The sequence below is a fragment of the Larimichthys crocea genome, chromosome XXIII (genome assembly GCF_000972845.2).
Source record: "Larimichthys crocea isolate SSNF chromosome XXIII, L_crocea_2.0, whole genome shotgun sequence".
NCBI classification, from domain to species: domain Eukaryota; kingdom Metazoa; phylum Chordata; class Actinopteri; family Sciaenidae; genus Larimichthys; species Larimichthys crocea.
Window position 1 is genome coordinate 12350230 of NC_040033.1, and position 21142 is coordinate 12371371.

Consider the following 21142-nt stretch of genomic DNA (forward strand, 5'->3'; position numbering starts at 1 on the left):
AACTTTGAAAGACTACCTCGCTGTCGCACCGATGTCACTTCCCCGCTACTCAATAAAAAGCCGACTGTCATGCTGTCTGAGATCTTCTTTGTCTCTCCCTGCTGGGGCAGAATGTCACCATTTTTGTAGCTTTGAGCATCAGAACTATCAGATAAACCTGACATTTGATGATCGAGATTGTATTCAGTGTTGCGGAGCTTGTTATTGACAGATACATGGAAGTCTCATCTGTGCACGCACAGATATGGAAAGTGAATCCCCCTCATCATTGAGGAGAATAAATTGTTGTTTAAGATATGTTTGCGACATTCCCAACCTCTCCCCAGCTCCTCTTTTTTTTTTTTTTGTCTGGTTGTCTCTTATATTAAGATCTCTATCTGTCTTTATTATGAGAGATATATGATTTAGCCAAGCATTCACAATGAGCTTTTATATAACATACTGACTTGTTTCATATCAGTGATCATAGCTTAATGATAGCGATAAGTTAATTACTTAAGATCTGTCGTGATTTAAAGACCTCTCTTGTCATGTACGCCCAGTGATTACTCTTGTAGCGTTTGTATCCATTTTCCTTTTTATCACATTTCACATGCCTGAATGAAAAACCAAACATTTGATCATTTGCATAATTGCCTGTATAGACATGTATTTTTAAGCAGAAAATCCTACAGTCAGTTTATAAAACATGACCTTCGTTTTTCTGCTTATTAAGTGGCTTTTCTCTTCAGTCAGTAATACAGTATGTCTTCATGTAACACTTACTGTATGTATTATTAAACAAAAAATTAATATTACTAGGTGGTTTACACAAGGCAGTTGTTTTTTCCCCATCCTGCACACTGCTCTAATCACTTTAAGCGTTTTTCTATAGATGGTGTAACCGTGTAGCATACCAGACTGTCACACTCAAAGAGACTTATGCAGAATTAAATGTATTAAAGATGCAAATGGCAGTGCTAAATCCCACTCTCTCTCTTGGATACTGTTGCTATGCCTGTCAATATGGCATATAAGAAGTTTACAGTGATAATCGGAGCAGAATTTTTGGGGAAATCCTTAGTAATTTCTGAAACAATTAGTACTTTATTTTCGGACCTATTTTCGGACAGACAAAAACGGGTTTCACATTTCTAACCGGCGACCTTATTACAACTGTCTCCAGATGATTTTATCAGGTGTAAGTATCTAGCTAATTAAAAACAGTCCAGCGTATTCAGCTGCCTTATTTTATGTTTCCGGAAAATTTTAAAGCAAGACTACATGTCACATTCATTCATTCCTACACTGATGGCAGAGGCTGCTGTGCAAGGTGCCAACCACTGATCAGAGACTACTCGCATTCACACACCGATGGCACAGCCTTTGGGCATCTTGGGGTTTGAGTATCTTGCCCAAGGACACTGCAGACCGGAAGAGCAGGATCACTCTGGATCAAACTGCCTTCTGATTAGTAGAGGGCCGGCTCTACCTCCAGAGCCAGGGGCACCCCTGAGTTAAGGTGTTGTAAAGAAGCACTTGATAGCTACATAAAAACATGCTAAAAGACTGAGGCTAAAACTACAATTCAGCATCCTCAACCAAGTGTTGACATGTAAATAAATGAGTATTGTTCCTGTAGAGTATGTATGATATATGTATGATAAGGAAAATAACTATACTATAGTTAAGTAATAATGTGCTTCCTGTCTTTGGATGTTACTCTCGATTTCTACTGCATGTGGTCAGTTAGTGGGCAAACATGCAGCTCACGTTAGAGCTGATAAACACACTGTTTATTTCATTCCTCACATTTCGACTCTTAAAAGGCTAATGCAAACGCACCACCCTGCAAACCATTTCAGCATGTTGAAATATTCAGAGCTTGACAGGCCCTCTGTGCATACTTTCGGTTGCTAAGCTTTGACCAGACATTTGCTATTACCAGCCAGCCTGCTATAGTCTGTATAGAGCTGGAATTCACCCTCCCCCCTGTTGCCAGGAATGAAAGCCACTACCTGTCTTTCATTAGTCAGCCTCCAACTAAAAAACTTTTCAGTTATTAGTCACTTTGTCTCTGCAGCCAAAGGCCAACCGACTGCACGAAGCAACAGTTTAAATGATGATTTCCATGAAGCCATATGTCTATGAAACAAATATGCCTGCCTGATGTTGCTAGTTTTATGGAGCAGCAGTAGTAATATCAAGCTTAAAGAGGCTTTGAAATCAGACAATTCATCCAAGTTTTTTTTTTTTCTATTTGCATCTCACAAAGACAGAAGCAGACACGACGAGGGAAAAGAAAGATAAAAGACATTTCTGTAGAAGGTTGTGAGTTTGTAATTTTGCTGGCTTGTGTCGGTGAGTGATGGTTTCATTTTTTCCCAGGGAGAAATGGTGGCGTGTCAGCAGCCTGATGTGTTTCACTTGAGCTGATCTGATATCAAGGCCAGGGCCTTCTCATGGGCGACAGATTAGTTTCTCCCCGCACGGATGTCATGAGCAGACACTGAGTAGACGCAGGACAGTGCTGAGGGACGTCTCTGACGGATGGCAACCATTCCAGCATCCTTATTGTCTTTCTGTTTTTGTGTCCAGCTCACTCACTCCCAACAGTCAGCACTGTCTTTTTCTGTTGTCGACTCAGTGTTTATCAAGAAAGAAACAGAACTAGTTGAGCTAATAACTGAACACACGGTCGAGCAAAGTTATACAACAAGGCTGGTCCTTGAGGTTTCTATTGAAAACTGCTGCAGAATAATATGAAAACTTTGTCAGGGCACAAACGGCGTGTACTTTCCTCTTCCCTTTTGAATTTTTTACACATCATCTTTTTCAATAAGCATAGAATGGAAAAGTAATGCGTAACAGCATTTATTCAGATAGAGAAAGCCTTTGGTGATTAGAGTCCACCGCTGTGACGCATCCTCATAAAATAAAGGCCCATGAATTTAGAGGATAGGACACATTCCCCAGGAGTCTAGACGCTGATGATGGGGAAGGTGGAGTAAAGCCAGTAGGCGTAAAATGGAAGCTCTGAGTTGAATCTCCCACAAAGGGAGGTGTTGGCAGGTTGTAAGTCTGACAGACAGAATCACAAACTTACAATGATGAACAGTTCAAGGGTGTGGTTTAATTTTGAAAAAAGTATATAACAACCACATGTGCTGTTACACTTAACTGCATATATTACCATAAATTAAACACAGTAGGTGCCATTTTTTTCACTCCTTTCGTCAATCATTCGGACACACTGCATAAACTGTGATATTACTGCATCTCTTATCCAGACAAGTGTGTTAACAAATCTTGTTACTGTAAATGCAAAAATAATATACTGAGTGAATATATGGATGATTAACATGAACTGCACTGGCTGGTGTGGTTTTATCACCAAGGTTAGCTTCAGTGGAGGAATAAAATAAGTTTAGTTTTTAGATGTTTGATCAACTTGTTGGTGGTTAAAGAAATTAAAGGTTTTACCAACTGATCAGAGCTTAAAGTTTGTGTAAAGTACCGTAATTTTTTCGGACTATTGAGCGCACCAGCTAAATTTTAAAAGAACGTTGCAGCATTGATTCATTGATGCCAAGATTACGTGCAGTAGCTCTATTTCCTTCTTTGACGGCCAGGTCGATTGCCTTTAACTTAAAAGCTGCATCATATGCACTTCTTTGTGTGTTTTTCATGAAGAGGGTGTGTGCATGATGCGCAAAATGACAGTTCAAAACCAAAATCAAAACTAGTGTCTTCTTTAGCAGATAATCTTTCCCCACGTCTTTCTCACTTTTGCGTTTACTGCTACAGAGTGCCCCCCGTTGGCCGTTAGCCAGTGAAAATCTATAAATTAGCCAGGGTGGCCTCAGCATGTCATCGAGCCACCCTTTAGGACCGCCCAAAAAATCCTGGACTAAAAACTGATGAAAAACTGTTTTAACCTCTAACTCTACATTTGAATAATAATATCATTTAAAGTCTTTTCACAAGTTTTCAGCATCTATTTTCCAACATATTTAATGTATTTTGAAAGAAATCTCAGAATTGTGTTTACACAGACTTTAAAGGAGGAGATTATTTTTAAATAAAATAAACATTTTTATTTGACTTTTGACTTTGACTTACATTTTTATAACATTATGTTGGTTTATAAGCTCCATAGACTTCTGATGTCAAAAACTCTAAAACCCCTTACAACATTCACCCGCCACAGTCAGTCACAGCTCACAGGGTTACGCAGGATGTTAGGGGTTTCCACACCTGCCAAATGCCACTTTAACCTCTGCTTATAACACTGTAGCTCTCACTAAGCTGTTGATGACAAGAGCTCTCCCTCTATGTCTCTCTCTGTCTGTTACACTTTAGTCAAGTGTGTAACCCTTGCCCTCTCCCCAGTTTACTGTCAGATGGAGTTCACAACCTTATTGCAACTATCCTTGACACCAAATTTGCAGGGTACCATTGGACTGCCAAAGACAAACTGCATGTTTCACATTTGCCCCCAGCATGGCACTCACAGAGTGGCCCAGATTTTGGTGACATCAGAGTCAACAAATTAGCAAATCAGCGCAGGTGAAAAAAAAACACGACTGCCTGTCAGACAAAAACTACTCTGTTGGCACAAAGCAACTATTTGCTCAACGTGCCTGCATTAAATTATGGCTCTGGGCTCCTAAAAACATCACAACAGAAGGTTTTGACAGTACTAATCAAGCAATTTCAGCAGTAAAAATTTAGACAAGAAAAGTTTCTGCTCTCACACATTTGTCTTCACCTGTCTTCTCTGACACTGGTTTACTTTCCGCTTTGGTGCTTTTTTTTTTTTTTTTTTTTTTTTTGACCAACGAGGCTGGATGCTATCTCTGAGGGGAGAGAGCAGTGCTGTGGTACTTCAAATTACCAAGGAGAAGGAAATGTTCTTTGTTCCATTTTCTTCTGCTGTTTCTTTGATGGAAGCAAGTTTCCCTAGGTAGGAGGAAAAAAATCAATCCTGTTTGTACTGTTAGTTGCCAATTTCAGGTTGTTGGAGTTGGCTCATTCTTTTGAAAACACCTACAATTACCACAAACGCGCACTTGAAGCCCACCACTGCAGCCAGTACTACCAGCAGGTATTTTGTTTTAACCGTGATTGTATTGGCAAGAGGGATAAGTGGAGAGAAACTAGTGTTGAATTTCTTGATATTTGTTTTTTCTGCCGTGTTGACATAAACAGCGACAAAAAGCTGGTTATGAGAGCTAATGTGCAAATGTACCAAGGTCGAGTCCAATTCAGAGCGAGGAATTTCGCTTTAGAAAGTTGAAAATGTGTCCGATATTTTATTTAATTAATTACTCAAAGCAATGTGCTTATTTAAACCCGTAAGCATCCAATTAAAGTTAAATGGGTTTAATATACCATAAAGCTGATTTTCCACTTTACAACCAGGTGCCGGTTTCAGTTAATTTCACTTGTGATGACTTGAAACATGCATGTAGAAGGTAATCCATTACAGAAAACATTTAGTCGTCACAGTCGTGTTTTTGTTGCAGTTTGGAGGCAGCATGGAGCGTTTTCAACACTCTCCTTGATGACGCATTCAAGGGCAAATTGTCAGTCACGCTGAGTTACCTTCTCAGGAAGTGAAGCAATAAGCAAACACGAACATTGTGAAAGCAATAACACGGGTTTGGTTGTTTGTGGAATCTAAAGGCTGCTGTTTGGCAGCTGACGGAAACTTTGGATGTCAGATGTTGGCAGTGATTGAAACAGTGTGTGATTTGAAGTTAATGGTCTAGAAATGCAGCCATAAACTGAAGTTTAACCTGCTGCAACTGCCACAAAGTAAACAAATATGGCTCATGCTAGATGCGGATCCTAATATTGTTCTTTCAGTCCAAACGTTGCAGACAAATAGTGAATAAAACCACTTCAGTCTAAACTGCCAGCCACTCTTTGTATCTCTATATCCATGTTTCTGCACATGTGCACTGAGCCCTCATGCTCTCCGGGGTTGGGGTTTTAATTGTGCCCTCACAAACTTTTAATTGGCTCTGCCATGAGGACGTCCCTCTAGAGGGTTTCTGGGTCGACCATCTCCTGGCAGACTTCAGAAAAGCTCAGGGTGTGCTGTCATGTTTTGCCACAGCAAAACCTCGTTTTATGGTTTTATCTGACATGACACATGCAAAAGTCGCGTGTGTGTTTTTTAAGATATAGATAGGTAAATATGTAGTACATGCACAAACAGACACATACAGAGAAATAGGTTCCTCCGCAGGGAGACATTGCTGATCTGATAGGGGAAGTAAAGGAGGAGGGAGGAAGAGTAATGGGGAGTAAATGTGCAGTTCTGAATCTAGGACAGTCTGAAAGCAGCACCTTTTTTTTTTTTCCTCTCAGTGTGGTCCGGGGTTACTCTAATGTTCACACATGACAGTGCATCTCTCTTCTCAGCTGAAGGTTAGCGATTTTTTTCCACCTCTCCGTCTCTCACATCCGTCCGTCTCAAAGCAGAGTCGTCTCTACACTTCACAGATGTCATCACATCTCCGTCGCTGCCTCCGTCTCTCGTTTTCTCACTTTCTTTCTTCTCACCTCTTTTACAGTTGCCCATACACTACACTAGATTGCACAGCATTGCGTATCTATGTGGTCAGTCCCCCTTCCCTTTTTTTCTTCTTCACCTACACGGCCATCTATACTCTCCCTCTTGACACACACAAGTCCATAAGTTTGTTTACAGTGTATTTTGCCTTTGAGCGAGGTGTAAGGTTAAGCAACGGGAGGGAGGACGGAACTTTTTTCATGTCCTAGTTTCTTTGCAGCGGGGACTATTGGATGTTGTGCTGTGTCCTTCTTAGATTTGGCTCGGCCCAGCTCGTCAGGAAAGCGAGGATTAATCCTCTCCGGCTGTGTGGTTCTTGTGCGGATCGATAGATCCAGTTGCTACCTATTTAAGAGGGAGGGCGCCACGCTGTTTGTTTTGGCGACATGAGGGCAACCCATGTGAAGTAGTATTAACAATACAAACAGTATATCAGAGCGTTCACAGACCAAAGCTTGAGCAAGCGAAGTGTGTAAAGCCGGCACTGGTGTAGTGTCCATGTTTGCATTTGTGCATATGTGTCCAGATCTTGTGATGTGAGACGGTTATAAAGTACTCTATTGCCATTAGAGCTTAACAGCAGTCCTCTCTCGGGGGTACAGAGGCCTTGATAAAGACTACAGGTCACAGTGTCAGGCGGGACCGTCCGTGCAACTGCCTGCTCGGAATCGATAAAGAGCGGGAGCCTCGACGGGCCTGTCAGCGCTCACACCAGCTTGATGCTGGGGTGAGTCGGCCTGTGCACCGCCAAGGTCGGCCGTAGTTATGAAGAGGTCGAGGATTTGGGCTAGGTAAACACAGTGTCCTCTCCCTAGGAATACAAAGCAGCCGTGCCACGCTAACTGTCAGTGAAAAGAGCATGCTGACAAAACAACGAGGCCAGCTCGGAGGACAGAGAGAGAGGGAGCTAGACGGAGACAAAAAGCAAGGAGAAGGTTAATGGGAAAGATAGACAGGGATGAAGAGAGGGAGTGAATAGGTGAGATGAGATAAAAAGAAAAAAAAAAGATAAATCAAGAGATTTGAAGGAGAATCAAACAAAAATGGAAGGTTTCCATGACAGTGAATGGACTCAGGATCCTGTGTGATTCTGCTTTTCTGTTTCAACAACACAAAAATCCGCTCTTTCCTTTAAAGGCAGTGCAGAGTGCAGAATGACACAAAGCGGAGGCAGCTCAGAATGAATTCATTGTTATATGAAAAAGTAGATAATGGCTCGGACTGTTGAACGAGGGAATCATCAGAGAAGTGCTTGGACAGTGACTGTAATTTCACTGGAGGTGATTATCATTCACTCAAACAGATGAGTTCACTCTTTTCATTCAAAAAGGCCGGAAGCCTTTCTCTCTGTCTCTCCCTCTCTGCTCACTCTGCCCATTCCTACGGCGCTGATTAATGCATGCAGTAATTATAGTTTAATTGAAATTACAGTTTCATATTTCATTAGGAATCCTCTATTCGACTCATTCCAGATGAGAGTACAAATATTAGTGAGCTGATGTTGTTTGATGAGGGGGCGTGTTCGCGGTGTTGACAGGGCACACTCAGGCTCTCGCCGAATCAGTCTTTGGAGAATAACAAGAGATCTGCGAAGAATTAAATGATGGATCACATCTGTGCAGCTGATTTTTTGACGCCGTCAGTGTGGTATCTGTCTCTGTGCGGGATTTACACACACATTTTTAACGTGGCATACAAGATTTGAAAGCACTAAAAAAGAAATCATGTTTTTTTTTTTTACATTTAAAATGACATTTTAAGTGTTATTTACTTATGTAGCACTTTTCATGCAGACATGCAGCCCACTGTGCTTCACAGAACAAAATGTGTTAAATGAAAGAGTACTAGTACAAAAGAATATATAGCCTTGATAGCAGCTGTACCTACTGAACAGTGTTGGTTTGGGCTTCAAATTAACATGTTAGTACAACACTCACAAGTTAAGTTAAGTTTAATTGTCACATATAATCATACAGATAATCAAAACCACAAATGATAGCCTCAAAGTGGCGCTAAAGGAAGTCATTAGGATTCACCTTCTTGTTACAATGGCTGTCTGAACAAAATTCAAGACAATCCATCAATCGATCAGTTTCTTAAATACTTTAATTTCACACACTTCTTTCAAAGTGGTGGACAGACCCAAGCCATTGACATCGCTAGAGTCACTGCCAGTCACAGTCACTGCCATGGCTAATAGGAATGGTTTTGAATGAATGAATTGGCTTTTATTTTCCTCTCAGACATCATTATGATTTCAGATATAATTGACACAATAATGAAATCTGTCAAATTGCTTTAAAGCACAAAATAATCTAATAACAACACAAACATGAAGTGGGCTCTGCTCTTTCAAAACAGATTTTAGAGACCCTGATACTCCAAAAGCGTTAGAGTACAGGCAGTGTTATCAAGAGCTGCTCTTGACTCCCTGCCCTCTTCTTACTCTTCAAAACAAATGCACACAGTGGTGCCAGGAAGGGAGGTATCATCTGCTTTCTTCCAGAAAACTGCAGGTTTTTAGAGAAAATGTTGTCTCAACACTGAGGAAAAACTAACAACAGGGTGATGTACAGTCGAATTTGTCTTGGCAGTAGTTACATTTTTTACGTTGTCCCCTCTCTGTTCCCAACAGGAGAGGTGCTTCGTCTTGGGAGGATATCAGGCCACACGGTTAATGGTGGTTGGTCGTCCTGGAGCTCCTGGTCCCAGTGCAGCAGAGACTGCAGCCGGGGAATCCGCAGCAGGAAGAGAACCTGCAGTAACCCTGAGCCCAGATACGGCGGTCAGACCTGCCTGGGGCCTGCACAGGAGTATCAGGAGTGTAACATAACCCCTTGTCCAGGTAAGAAATACACACATATACACATTGTACACGCTAGTTTTAGTCATAAAGGCGCACATACTGTACACACAAACAGAGGACACACAGAGATAAGTATACAAGACCTAGAGTCACTTACTGTCTTTTTTACTCATGCACAGATAAATACACACCACTCTACATCATGATCAAGCTCTGTATTTTCCTTGATTAATGGATAAAGAATTATACTGTCAAAATGACTTTCAAATCATCAGGAACCACAAAAGAAATCAGTTGCAGATAAGAGGTGTGACAAAGACCCCAATTTACAACAGGAATCAGAGGCAATCCCTGTGGCGCTCCAGTATGTAATTACATTGCTGGGTAATTATTCTGCCAGCTATGGGAGGCCATATTCTGTTGTGAAAAGCCTTGAGACAATGCATTTTCAACACTCCTCAAAGCGGAAGACGGCGAGAGGAATCTTTCTAATTAAAAGAATACTCTGTCTGACGAGGGAAGTAAGATGTCTAAATGGAAATCCAGTGCTTAGTTTGGCATAAAGCACACCTGGTATCCAGCACGGGCGCCAAGCAGACAAGCAAGAGCGTCGTTTCAGATGATTATTAATCAAGCCCCCTGGAGTAGGGCTTTAGGTATCCCACTAAAAACCTGGATCTGGGCGTCATCTTCAGCAGCCACAATCTGTCTTCATAGCTGCTGCTGCCACGCTGTAAGCAAGTGAAAAAACACAAGAGGGTGAACAGCCATCAATACTATTTTTACAGCCTGTTAACTAAAGTGAAAGTGCACGCCGTTCAGCTACCAACAGCTTGAGCACTGTCGCTAATAGGATAAGCAATTATCAGCTGCAGATGAAGACTTTGGATGGATCTAAGAGCAGCAGATTTGTTTTATTCAGGGTGCCTCTGCTTGTATGGTTGCCACAAGTGTTCCCCCTGAGTAAAACGTCGAGTGAATGTACTTTGATTTTCCTGCAGCCCATCGCTATGCTAATATGTGTAGTATGCCTATTCTGTTGATTGATAATACCATAGCTGGAGTGTGTTGATGCAACAACTCCTCGCACTCCTGTCCCCAAAGGAACAGACTTAACCCAGCTTTAGTAGCAATGAATACTAATGCATACTCAATTAGCACCCCTCTGAAAGTGAGATATTATTTTTGAGGCTGGTAGACCAATTGTAATCCTCCCATAGCTAATCCAGTGCTTTTTAAATGCGATAGCGCACTGTGAAGGAGAAGGAGAGAAAAAGAGTGTTATGCCTACCATCCATCTGCTTTGGAAACAAATGAATCTGTGTTTTTTTCCTTGCGTCTGCACACCGAGATGAGACGATTCCTCATCGAGGGCCAGGAATCGACGTATGTGTCACTTTGTGATAGAGAAATTACAGTGAGATGACAAAAAGCATCGGCAACTTCAATTACCTGCCCTATGCTGCCAGCCATCATCAGGTCTTTAAACGCAATTCTCAAGCGGCCTGTAACGGCCTGTTGTTTGCCACTTGGCACCACATGAAGGAAGGAACAACAGCGGCGGATTGCGATGCTTCATTTATCTTTATTAATCAGAGGAGAGATTGTTGAGTTCGAGATGGATGGGGTGGGAGGGGGTTCAGGAGTTTGCTGTAACAGCTGTGTGAAGCACACTTCCTGTCACTTTGAAACACACACACACACACACACATATTCAAATTGCCTCATATTTGTGCGTTACGCATCGCTGTTTGAAATGGCTTGGAATGACTTCCAATCACTTGATGTTCGGAGGAAATTGTCTTTTCAAATGACCTGGAACCTAAATCCTTGAAAACCTAAAAGGGAATATTATCCTACAAAACAAGAGACTGAAATGTAGCGACTACTCCCTGATGTCCTACATCAATTACACTTGTTAAAAAAAAATGTTAGGACTAATAAAATCTTACAGGTTTTTTTTAGGTGTTAACATAAACAATATGACTTTGATATCCCCGGTTTAGTGGACGGCAGCTGGTCATGCTGGTCTTCATGGTCCAAGTGCTCTGTGACGTGTGGAGGGGGACACTACATGAGGACACGAACCTGCAGTAACCCTCCGCCAGCTTATGGAGGGGACATCTGCCTGGGCCTGCACACTGAGGAGGCACTGTGCAACACACAACCCTGTCCAGGTACACACACTCGCACACACCTCAGCGATAAGCAGCTTAGGGCTCTGACTCGGCCACCAATCCATCACAGGTTCATTGCTTATTTTCTTTAGTCTCTCAGAGGGCGCTCATGCATAACTAATGCGCAGCTGAGGGCACACACACACACAACTCATACAAACACACATATGTTGACGCAGACTGGATAGGCTGTGATATATAGTGTCATCGCCGTTTCCAGAGAGCTGGTCCAGCTGGTCGGAGTGGTCCCACTGTGACTCCAACGGGGCCCAGATGCGTGTGCGTCACTGCGATGTCCTGTTTCCAACTGGAAACCAGTGCTCTGGAAACAATAGCGAGACCAGGCCGTGCTCTCCAGACTCCAATTTCATACCAGGTGATCACACACACACACCTACACAGTCGCATTTTCTCTTCAGGAAAGTCTTGGTCACTCATGTGTAACTCAACTTTGAACACACACATACACACAAACACACACTTATTCTACACCACCCACTACCATATGCCCACAGCGGTAATTCAGTCCATTTCCAAGAATCCTGTGATAATGAAATACGTTACTGATCCCTCTGAGGGACTGTTGTCAGGTCAGAGGTCAGGTTCAGCGACAGGGCGGCACTTTTGGGGATTAGTGTCTTGCTCAAGGACTACTGAGTGTGGCAGGTGATTACACGGGGGCGTGAACCCAGGTGCTACACTTAAGGGAAGTCTCGCTACTCATTCCAACGTCCCTGCTGCTATATTAGTTTCATTATGAGCCTAGGAGCCTTGTCAGGCCATGCAAAAAGCACTTACACGAGCAGTTTTACTTTACTTTACTTAAATGTTGGACGGAAAGGGAAAAATGGCTCCTGTCTGCTGTTTTCTGTGTCCGATCATGTAAGCACTTCTATTCTTACTTTACTATTTCTGGCATCCATGTTTAAGTGATTGTTTTGCTCTTTAATAATACAGCCTTTCTCTTAATGTAACCATAATGGCAGCGTTAAGTACATCATGTGGAGGAGTTTTCTGTTCGCAACTGACAACAACTTCCTGAATGTCACTTTAACTTAAGTGCTTAAATGCTTCCATGGGCTTTTATTTTAAGAGAATTGATAAGGTAAGATAACGTTAGCTTTGTGAGTTGTCTGACTTTTATTTGTTTCAAGCATAGCGGTCTTAAATACGTTTCTGTTGTCATACAGACTAGAGGATCAAACGTATATTGTGGAAAGCTGCTTGTTTAATGAATTGGAAACTTAAAAAAACCCTGAAACAGCATACAAACACCATTTATAACAGGTCATAAGCTAAAGGATTTAACATTCAGCTGAATTTTTTGGTTGTTGAAAGTCCTCTTTACAAATTGAGCTCATTTTCTCACAGTTTTGTTCATGGAGAGCCAAATCCAGTGCAAAGGTTCAACCAGACTCACAAGTGAAAAAGTCAAAAAGAGACAAAGATCCCACTCAGCAGCAGTTTTAGCTCAGGATCAATATCCATGCAGATGTTTTTTAAAATGACTGTGTGCCCAATAATTACTGTGACAAGTTGGTAAGTGTTGCTTTAGCAAACCTATTCAAAAAACCTACACACTTACATACAAATAAAGGTTAACCTGAGGTTAGCACTATTGGAATTGGATCACAGAATATCAGCTGAACATACTAGAGGCTAACAAATCATGCAACAACTGAATGAAAGTTTTAAATTATTTAGTTTATATTTTTTCAAATTTGGTGCATCCGCAGCATGTTTAAATAGCCTGTTTTGACCCCGAAGAAGAAAAACATTATAACTTTTCAAAAGCAGTGTACACACACACGTACACACACAGACACCTGTCCCACACGCATCACATTAGTATTGATATCTTCTCAGACAGGCATCACGCTATTGACATCTAGTAATGCGAGACACTCGAGAGCATTGATCTCTACCACGCAGAGATCATTAAAACACCTCCCTGTAACAAAGGGTGCTTATGTTATTCACATTGTATCACTGCAGCTGCTATAAAATGTACGTATATTTGGGAGAAAGTTAAACATTTAGGAGAAGAGTCACAAATAATTAATTATTAGATAAAATAAACATTTAACTGAAGCATAAACGTGTAACCTTTTCTGTATTAATTAACAGGGATCTAATAGTCATGAAAAAAGCCTTCACGGGTCTTTAGAATCACCCATTTGCCTTTACACCTTATCATCCATCCCTTTTAATGGGAAAGGTAGTCCATTAAGGTTCATTAGCAACGTCTTGTACTTCATTTCCTTTAATGAGAGCTGATACTTTTCATAAACCACTCCAGGTGCCACAGCCGTGATTAGCTCGCAGATTTTACGATAATCTGTTTCATATTGAGTACAGCTTTCATCTCCACGCTCACCTTCAAGGGTACAATTTGTCATGCTAACAGGGGTGTAAGTGTACATGCTTTTTGGCCCTAATTCTGCTGCCTTTTGCTGTTTCCTCTCCTTTGTCAGAAGTCTCAATTGCACGCTCCAGCCAGGAGGAGATACGCTGTGGAGGTAATTGTTAGTGTGTGTGTGTGTGTGTGTGTGTGTGTGTGTGTGTGTGTGTAAGAAAGGGGCGGGGGGGTAACACCTGGCATTGTACATGTACAGCATCTTCAGCTATAAGCGTTTCAGTCCTGCCTGACAGCACATAAATCCAGCTGTAAACGCACCCAAGGTGCCAAGGTGCACAAAAGAAAAATGGTGATCTGATTATAGCTATTCAAAGATGTGAAGTTGGTCAAGTTTTCTGAAACTGCACCGCACTTCTCAAGCTGTAAACATCAGCGTCCTCCTCTCAAAAGCAGCACAGCAGACAATATCTCTGTTTATGCCATCACAAACTTTAACTGAACTTTAACATTTAAAGACCAAAGCGCCAATCTCCACTGGTATAGCTGGAGCTTGAGTGAATCAATAAAATCACTCTTAAGTGTCATCTTACTGCCCAGCTGCAACAATCCAGATTGGTGGACTCCTCTAAGTTGCCTTCGACAGGCACCTGCACCCTCAGCAATAAGCAACATGAAGACAAAGCGTTGCTTTCGGGACCTTTTTGCACCCCGGGTTTTGCCTCTCGCACAGGCTGCTCTTACTGGCATTATTTATCTTGTCTGCAGACGATGCTCAGAACAGAAGAACTATTGTTCTCTCCTATACATTATTTTGAACATAAATAAAAGCCAGTGGAGGACTGCACTCTGGTTAACATAGTATATAATTTGAGACTGATAGCAAAGTTACATGTCAGCTGAATTGATGCTCAATAGGGATTGTGCATTAATAATACTGGAACCATAGCAGTTATTATGTTAGACTACCATAATTGGAGGTGAATGTATTCACTGCTATTATCTGTAGCTATTGTTTGATATAGCAGCGTATGAATATACAGTAAATGGCTTTTCTTTTTCTTTTTTACGTTTTATTTTACGCTCTTAACAGCTCTTAAATATCACAGCAGCATGTCACACAGAGCCATTCAAATATAAATTAGCATTTATTAAAGGAATAAGTGGCTGGATTTATATTTGACAAATCCGTACTTTAATTATAGCTGATGTGTACAATGTCTTGGGATTGCATGCTGTACATGTTAAACAACACTTGTCATATGTGATATTCAGGAGGTCCCAATGGCACACGATAAAAACACGAACAGAAGCCAGAGAGAAAAAATAAAACGGTCCCGAAGGGTTTTCTTTATTGCAGAACACTCCATTATTACCACAGAAATTGCAGCTTCAATTACCACATCTACATGTGTGAACCGACAGAGACTCACCGTCTCCCCCCTCCCCTCCGTCTCCTTCCAGACTTCAACCTCTTCCACATGATCGCCGTGGGGCTCAGCAGCTCAATCCTCGGCTGTCTGGTTACCCTGCTCGTCTACTCGTACTGCCAGCGGTACCAGCAGCAGTCGCACGACGCCACCGTCATCCACCCCATCTCGGCCGCCCCGCTCAACACCAGCATCACCAACCACATCAACAAGCTGGACAAGTACGACTCGGTGGAAGCCATCAAGGTCTGTGGACGGGTTTGCACTGGGTTCACTGCGGGTCACGCTTGACAGATGTCCAGATGTGTAGAGGCAAAAACTGCAGTAACATTTCCTTACTGTTTGACTTAATCAATTGATGTCACACTCGGAGTCAGTGAGCAACGTTTTGCCTCTCCCACCAGTGTCAGTTGTGATTAAATACACTTCTTACTGCATGACTCTCACTGTCACATCACCTCCTGCCGTGCACTGACACTCTCTAGTCGTGTGACAGATGAGCAGTTGTGCGTACGTCCTCTCTCCGTGTGCTCCTCTGCTGTGTGTCTCGGTGTGTGACTTTGTTCTGTGTCAGTGGTCATACACTGCTTTCTCATAACATACTAATGCAATTACTTAGCGCCGCGTGGGTAGGTAATCAGCGAAGATACTCTGCATTTGCACATTTCCCCGCTTAGACGGGTTCTTTGTGTCATTATTGCATCCTAAAATTGCAGACAGTCAGATGTACCAGAGCCAGTGACAGAGATCCAGCTACTCTCATGGCACCAACAGCCTCTTATCCACTGATACATCAAGGCCATCAGTGCCAGGCTGAGCTGTTGATTAGTGCTCGTCCACAGCTACTTGTCCCAGCTGGGCTTTTTTTTCAAGGATTCCCAGTGCTCTGTGTTAAAGGGTGTTTCAACCACTTTACACACTGTGCTTTTTTTTTTTTACCCTAAGAAGAAGTTTCAGAAGCAATCTGGTATCATGAGATTATACCAATAAAAGAATTTGCCTCAGAATATTCTTACAAATTACTTTTTTGAGATAGTCTGCCACTGGCAAGCAACTTAAAAGCTCTGGCACCCATTGATCTTCCTGTTGATATGCAGCTATTGGATATGCAAAACCACACGGCATAAATCATAGTCATGGAGAAGTTTGACCATTTGCAAAGTTATTGTAGTTAGTTTGTTTTTTTTTGCTGCATCTAATTTACATCCTAAACTGCAGATATGCAATTTACTATAAATAACAGTGTTGGATTTATAGTAATGTTTGAAACAATTTGTCTTTGATTTCAAACAGATGTGGACAAAAGCAGGCTTCATTTTCAGATTTATTAGCTTTATATACAGTTATGTAACTGTATCTAGCTTATTTAACTTGTTAGCTTCATGTGTTTCCAGCTGACTCCTTTTAAAATATGCACTTATATACGTCATATCGAGGCTAATGCTGAATGTCCCGTCCTTCACCAGCTGATCCATGTAAAAGACAAGTCTGAACATATGATTAGGAATAATGTAAGATCTTACTGTTGTTTTTGTTCAAACGTAACCCAGTTTAGCTGCTTTGCTTAAATACATTTTCAACTTTAATGTGACTCGAGAAAAGGCTTTCAGGTTGAGGAACAACCGTTGTGTTTGTCAAACGTGACATGGGCTGGGGTTGCTGGTGCGTAAGCTTCCCCAAGTCCAACAAAGAGCTTAACGAAGCTGCTAATGTTAGCCTAAATTCTAAAGTCCACACAGTTGAGTTTTAAACTTTTTTCGCAAAACACCAAAAGTTGATGTAGTGAGTGGATGATGTCAGCTTTAGGCTTAGTAACTCTTGGTATTGTTGTAGGTAGCAAGTCAACTTGAATTTACCATAACACTGTAAATAGAGCATCTTTCTTTCGGCGGGATCTCTTTTTGTTTGTGTTTAATATCCTCCATTCCTCCAGGAAAACATCAATATCAGATATATATTATACACTAAGTGAATACCTGGATCTCTGTTTGGAAAAACTCCTTCACAGATATGAAAGTGTTTTGTAAAACCGCCACAGAGAGAAGAGATCCTCTGGCTCGGGGCAAACGTCTCCAAATGTAATTTCATTGTGGTATAAAGGTGTGAGGAGCGTTCATCTGTCATGCAATTAGAGTCAGGAGCATCGAGCATAATTCAGTTAGTTCTCTTGCAGATAGCAGTGAATATGAATATAGACAGTGTATGGGAAGATACAAAAGGAGCTGCATGACAAATGAACACTGTCTAATTTTCCAAAAGCACATTCTGCCTCCAACCCTCTCTTACTGAGCCTAAACGGTTTGGATGTTGCAGTGAATTTTCAACCATTAAGTGTTCAGAACCATAATATGCCTCCTTTGAGCATTTATAGGGAGGAATGATGAACACCTGATGCCAAATTTTGAAGTTTTTGGCTCGAATCCTGATGATCCTAGTGATTATTATTATGCACAATGTACAATAGATGCTGGTTTCTTGGCCAACTGGTGTATTTCCAGCAGACTAGTTTATGATCGCAAACTTAAGTCGCCATTAAACTGTAGTTTTATGTAAAGTTGATTATATTTCCAGGCTTCCTTTTAGACAGTCTTAGGGTTTCTTTGAGGATGACTGTTGCCCATTCCTCTCCTCCTTGCAGCCAGATGTGTCGGTACTCTTGCCCTTGGACGACCCCGCCATGCACCAGCCTCTCTCTGCTAACATGGGGGTGTCCATGCGTGGCCTGGAGATTTTCTACTAACCACTGACCTCTGACCTCTACAACATCCCGCCTCTTGACCCCCCTCCCAACAACTCTTTGAACCCAACCACTACTACTTCCTCTTCCCCATCGTGCCCCGCCCTTCCACTTCCTGTGGCACTTCGTGTGTGTGGCAGGTTGGAGTACAGACTCTAGTTTCTCTTTCTCTGCTCAGACCCCTCCATCCCTCCATCACGATCCCCCCCCCCCGCCCACCCCTTCTCCCTCCCGGCTTGTGAGAAGGCAGTGTATCCCCCCCTCTATGGTTTCTCTCCATTTGCATGTTTTTTTCATGTCAGTCTTTCTTGTTTTGTCCTCTATTTTTAATTAACAGCTTTGGTTTGATGGGGTGCAAGAAGACAATTCATTGTGATGCTGTGTTATTACACTCCTCTGTTACCTCTCTGTCACTAATGCCACTTCATAGTTTCATTTTGTTTGCGGCGCCAAAAACTCAAATGTAATCATTCTTCAGCCAATTAAAGAGGTTTTAAGGCGAGAAGACAAAGTAGATGATGCTAACAAGCATCGCAGCACAGCTGTTTAAAAGCAGCCATGGGGCCACCTGCAGAGACACATAACCGTCTCTGGGGCTGTGGGAGTGTTGATTACATTCCCTTTGTGCACAAATCACATAATGGGAAAGAGGCATAATATATGAGTTTTTTGTCCAGCACACTTGTTCCCTATCAGTGTCAGTCGGAAACATCCATCAGTTGCAAATGCAGCATCATCAAGTGTTCAATTACACTGCCCCAAGGGACTCCAAGCACACACTCTCCAAAACAGACTGGATATGAACACATCCATTTGCCAAATTGCTGATGTTGTATTGAGCACCACATCAGAAGCTCATTCCATGTTTACTATGTCACACAGGGACAAAGAAGATGCCCCCATGGCTCTTCCTTATTGTTAAACAGAAGAAGAGACCCTCTTTTGATTGATTTTTATGGTTTAGATCGTCCTAGAGGACCAACAATCCGAGGGCCATAAAAACTGCTGATGCTGGGTATTAGGGATGACAGAGGTGGACATACGGACATCAAAATAATTTAGCCTTGTGGTGGCTTATCATTTTTCCAGCCTGTTTTGCAAATGCTTTGACCTTGCTCTGTGAAATGTATGTTGCATTCACCGAGAGGCCTCCCATTGATTTGTGTTGCTCCTTTTTTTTGTTTTCTTTCTTTTTCTTTGGGGCTAGATGGATTTGCTTTTGCTTTTACCTTGCCATCTGAGCTAAATAATCACTTGATTCATGTGTCGCAAACAAGTCCATACTGACATCTCTCCCTTTCTCCTCTCCATCTATCTCTTTTTTTTCCATCCGCAGGCCTTCAACAAAAACAATCTGATTCTGGAGGAAAGAAATAAGTACTTCAACCCACAGCTTACCGGGAAGACCTATACCAACGCATACTTCACCGACCTCAACACCTACGATGACTATTAACCCTCGAATTGGCCGTTCTGAATCCATACCATAGAGGGGACACCAACCCTATCATCCATTTTGACTGTATTCTTTTCTTTGTGCTTTGTATTGAGATTCGTGACACCATGCGTGGGATAGTCCCACTGAGACTCTATGGCAGCTGGTATGTAATGAAAACACAGACACACAGTGTTGCCAACAGAGGGAAATGCCCACTTCCTCTCAGGTGCCTTGGGGTACACTTGGAAAGCTCATTTTTTGACTCTCAATGAGAAACGGACAACTGGATTTCCCAACGTGGACAAAAAGGGGGAAAAAAATAAGAAGAGACTGTGGGAAATGTGATCCCTTTTAACTTTCCTGTGACGCCTCTAAAAAAAATAAAATAAAAAAAAACCTGTATTTGTAATGAATGGGAAATAACCACAAAAACCGCTTTGCATGACTTCATCTGACGTGTTTTCTCTGTTTCGTTTTGCATGGTTGATCGCATTCCAGGGTTTGGGGACTTGCAAGCAGTGTTTTTGCTGGTCTTAGGTTCAGGATTGGTTTTGAAAGTCATAATGACAAAGACTGTCGTGATGCCTGACAGCTTGTACCATTTCCTGCTGCAGCAATCTCCAGATGGATCAATATCCGCCCCCCAGGCCTAGAATCAGGATGTAGATATTTGAAGTCTGTGGTCAAAGTTTGTCCACTTTTTTTTTTGTTTTTCTTTCTGTTACGGGCTCTAGCAGCTAGCAGTGATTGAACTTTCAGTGTAAAATTTTTTAGATTTTTTTTGTTAGTTTTTTTTGTTGTTTTTTTGCTTTTAAAGGTACATACTGTATGTTCTGTACAGGAAATTAAGTTTAAAGCCTTATGTCTGTAGTTTTTTTCTAAATACATTTATTCAATGTCTCAAGTGTTTAAAAAAAAATAAAACATTTCCTTTTGAAAAGAAACAAAGTTTATGTGCATTCAGAAAAGTATTCATATCAGCCTGCATCAAGTTCAGTCTTTGCCACCGTACTTTTTTATATTTTTTGTAAAAAAAAAATAATGTTTTGGAATTTTGATAGTGTTCGCTATTTCTTTGGCTTCTGAGTTCAATATGTATTTGTGAGAGCAGGTTGTTAGCGGCGTTTACTGTACAGACGGAGCATAGCAAAGACTATCCTCCTGAACCCCAACTGGAGTGCTACCCATATGCTATAAGATGAAACCCATTCATCAAGTTGAGATCTTTTTGTTCAGAGTGTATAACCAAATATTAGGTTATTCAATGGCTCAGTTGCAACTAACTCTTTTTACATGTTTGCTTGTGTTACTGTGCATAAATTAAAAACTGCTTCGTACACAACAGACTTGTCAGCGTGTGTTATACGGATGCATTTGTTCTCATTTGTGAAGCTTTGATCTAAAGTTTTATTTTCTCCGCTTATTATATAAAGATTGCTCAAGCGAGAGTGAAAGCACTGATATAGAGCACTCGGCTACAAATGTGAGACACTTCTGTCCGTTGTGCTTTGCTCTGACAACTTTGCAGACATTGATATTCCTCGAGCAAAACACTGTAAAGGCACAGCACCGTAAGCACACACCAGCACTTCATAAATCACTCAGAATCAGAGTGGAGGACTCCCTCTGCCCGTTT

General features: G+C 41.7%; 1 protein-coding gene across 2 annotated transcripts in view; it reads left to right on the forward strand.

Annotated features, from left to right (window-relative positions):
* Nucleotides 1-20607, forward strand: part of sema5a (sema domain, seven thrombospondin repeats (type 1 and type 1-like), transmembrane domain (TM) and short cytoplasmic domain, (semaphorin) 5A) — a 117188-nt gene extending 96581 nt beyond the window's left edge. Inside the window, exons 17-23 of one of the 2 annotated variants that reach the window (XR_003461587.1) lie at nucleotides 9198-9407; nucleotides 11375-11545; nucleotides 11766-11921; nucleotides 14020-14064; nucleotides 15366-15577; nucleotides 17970-18208; nucleotides 19405-19478. Coding sequence is in view for 1 of the 2 variants with exons in the window: in XM_027274323.1 (XP_027130124.1) it covers nucleotides 9198-9407; nucleotides 11375-11545; nucleotides 11766-11921; nucleotides 14020-14064; nucleotides 15366-15577; nucleotides 19405-19524 (914 nt within the window). In the remaining variant the exon portion in view is untranslated. Of the gene's footprint in view, nucleotides 1-9197; nucleotides 9408-11374; nucleotides 11546-11765; nucleotides 11922-14019; nucleotides 14065-15365; nucleotides 15578-17969; nucleotides 18209-19404 lie in introns of both variants that reach the window. The other variant, XM_027274323.1, reaches the window with a different exon arrangement.
* The last annotated feature ends 535 nt before the right edge of the window (nucleotides 20608-21142 follow it).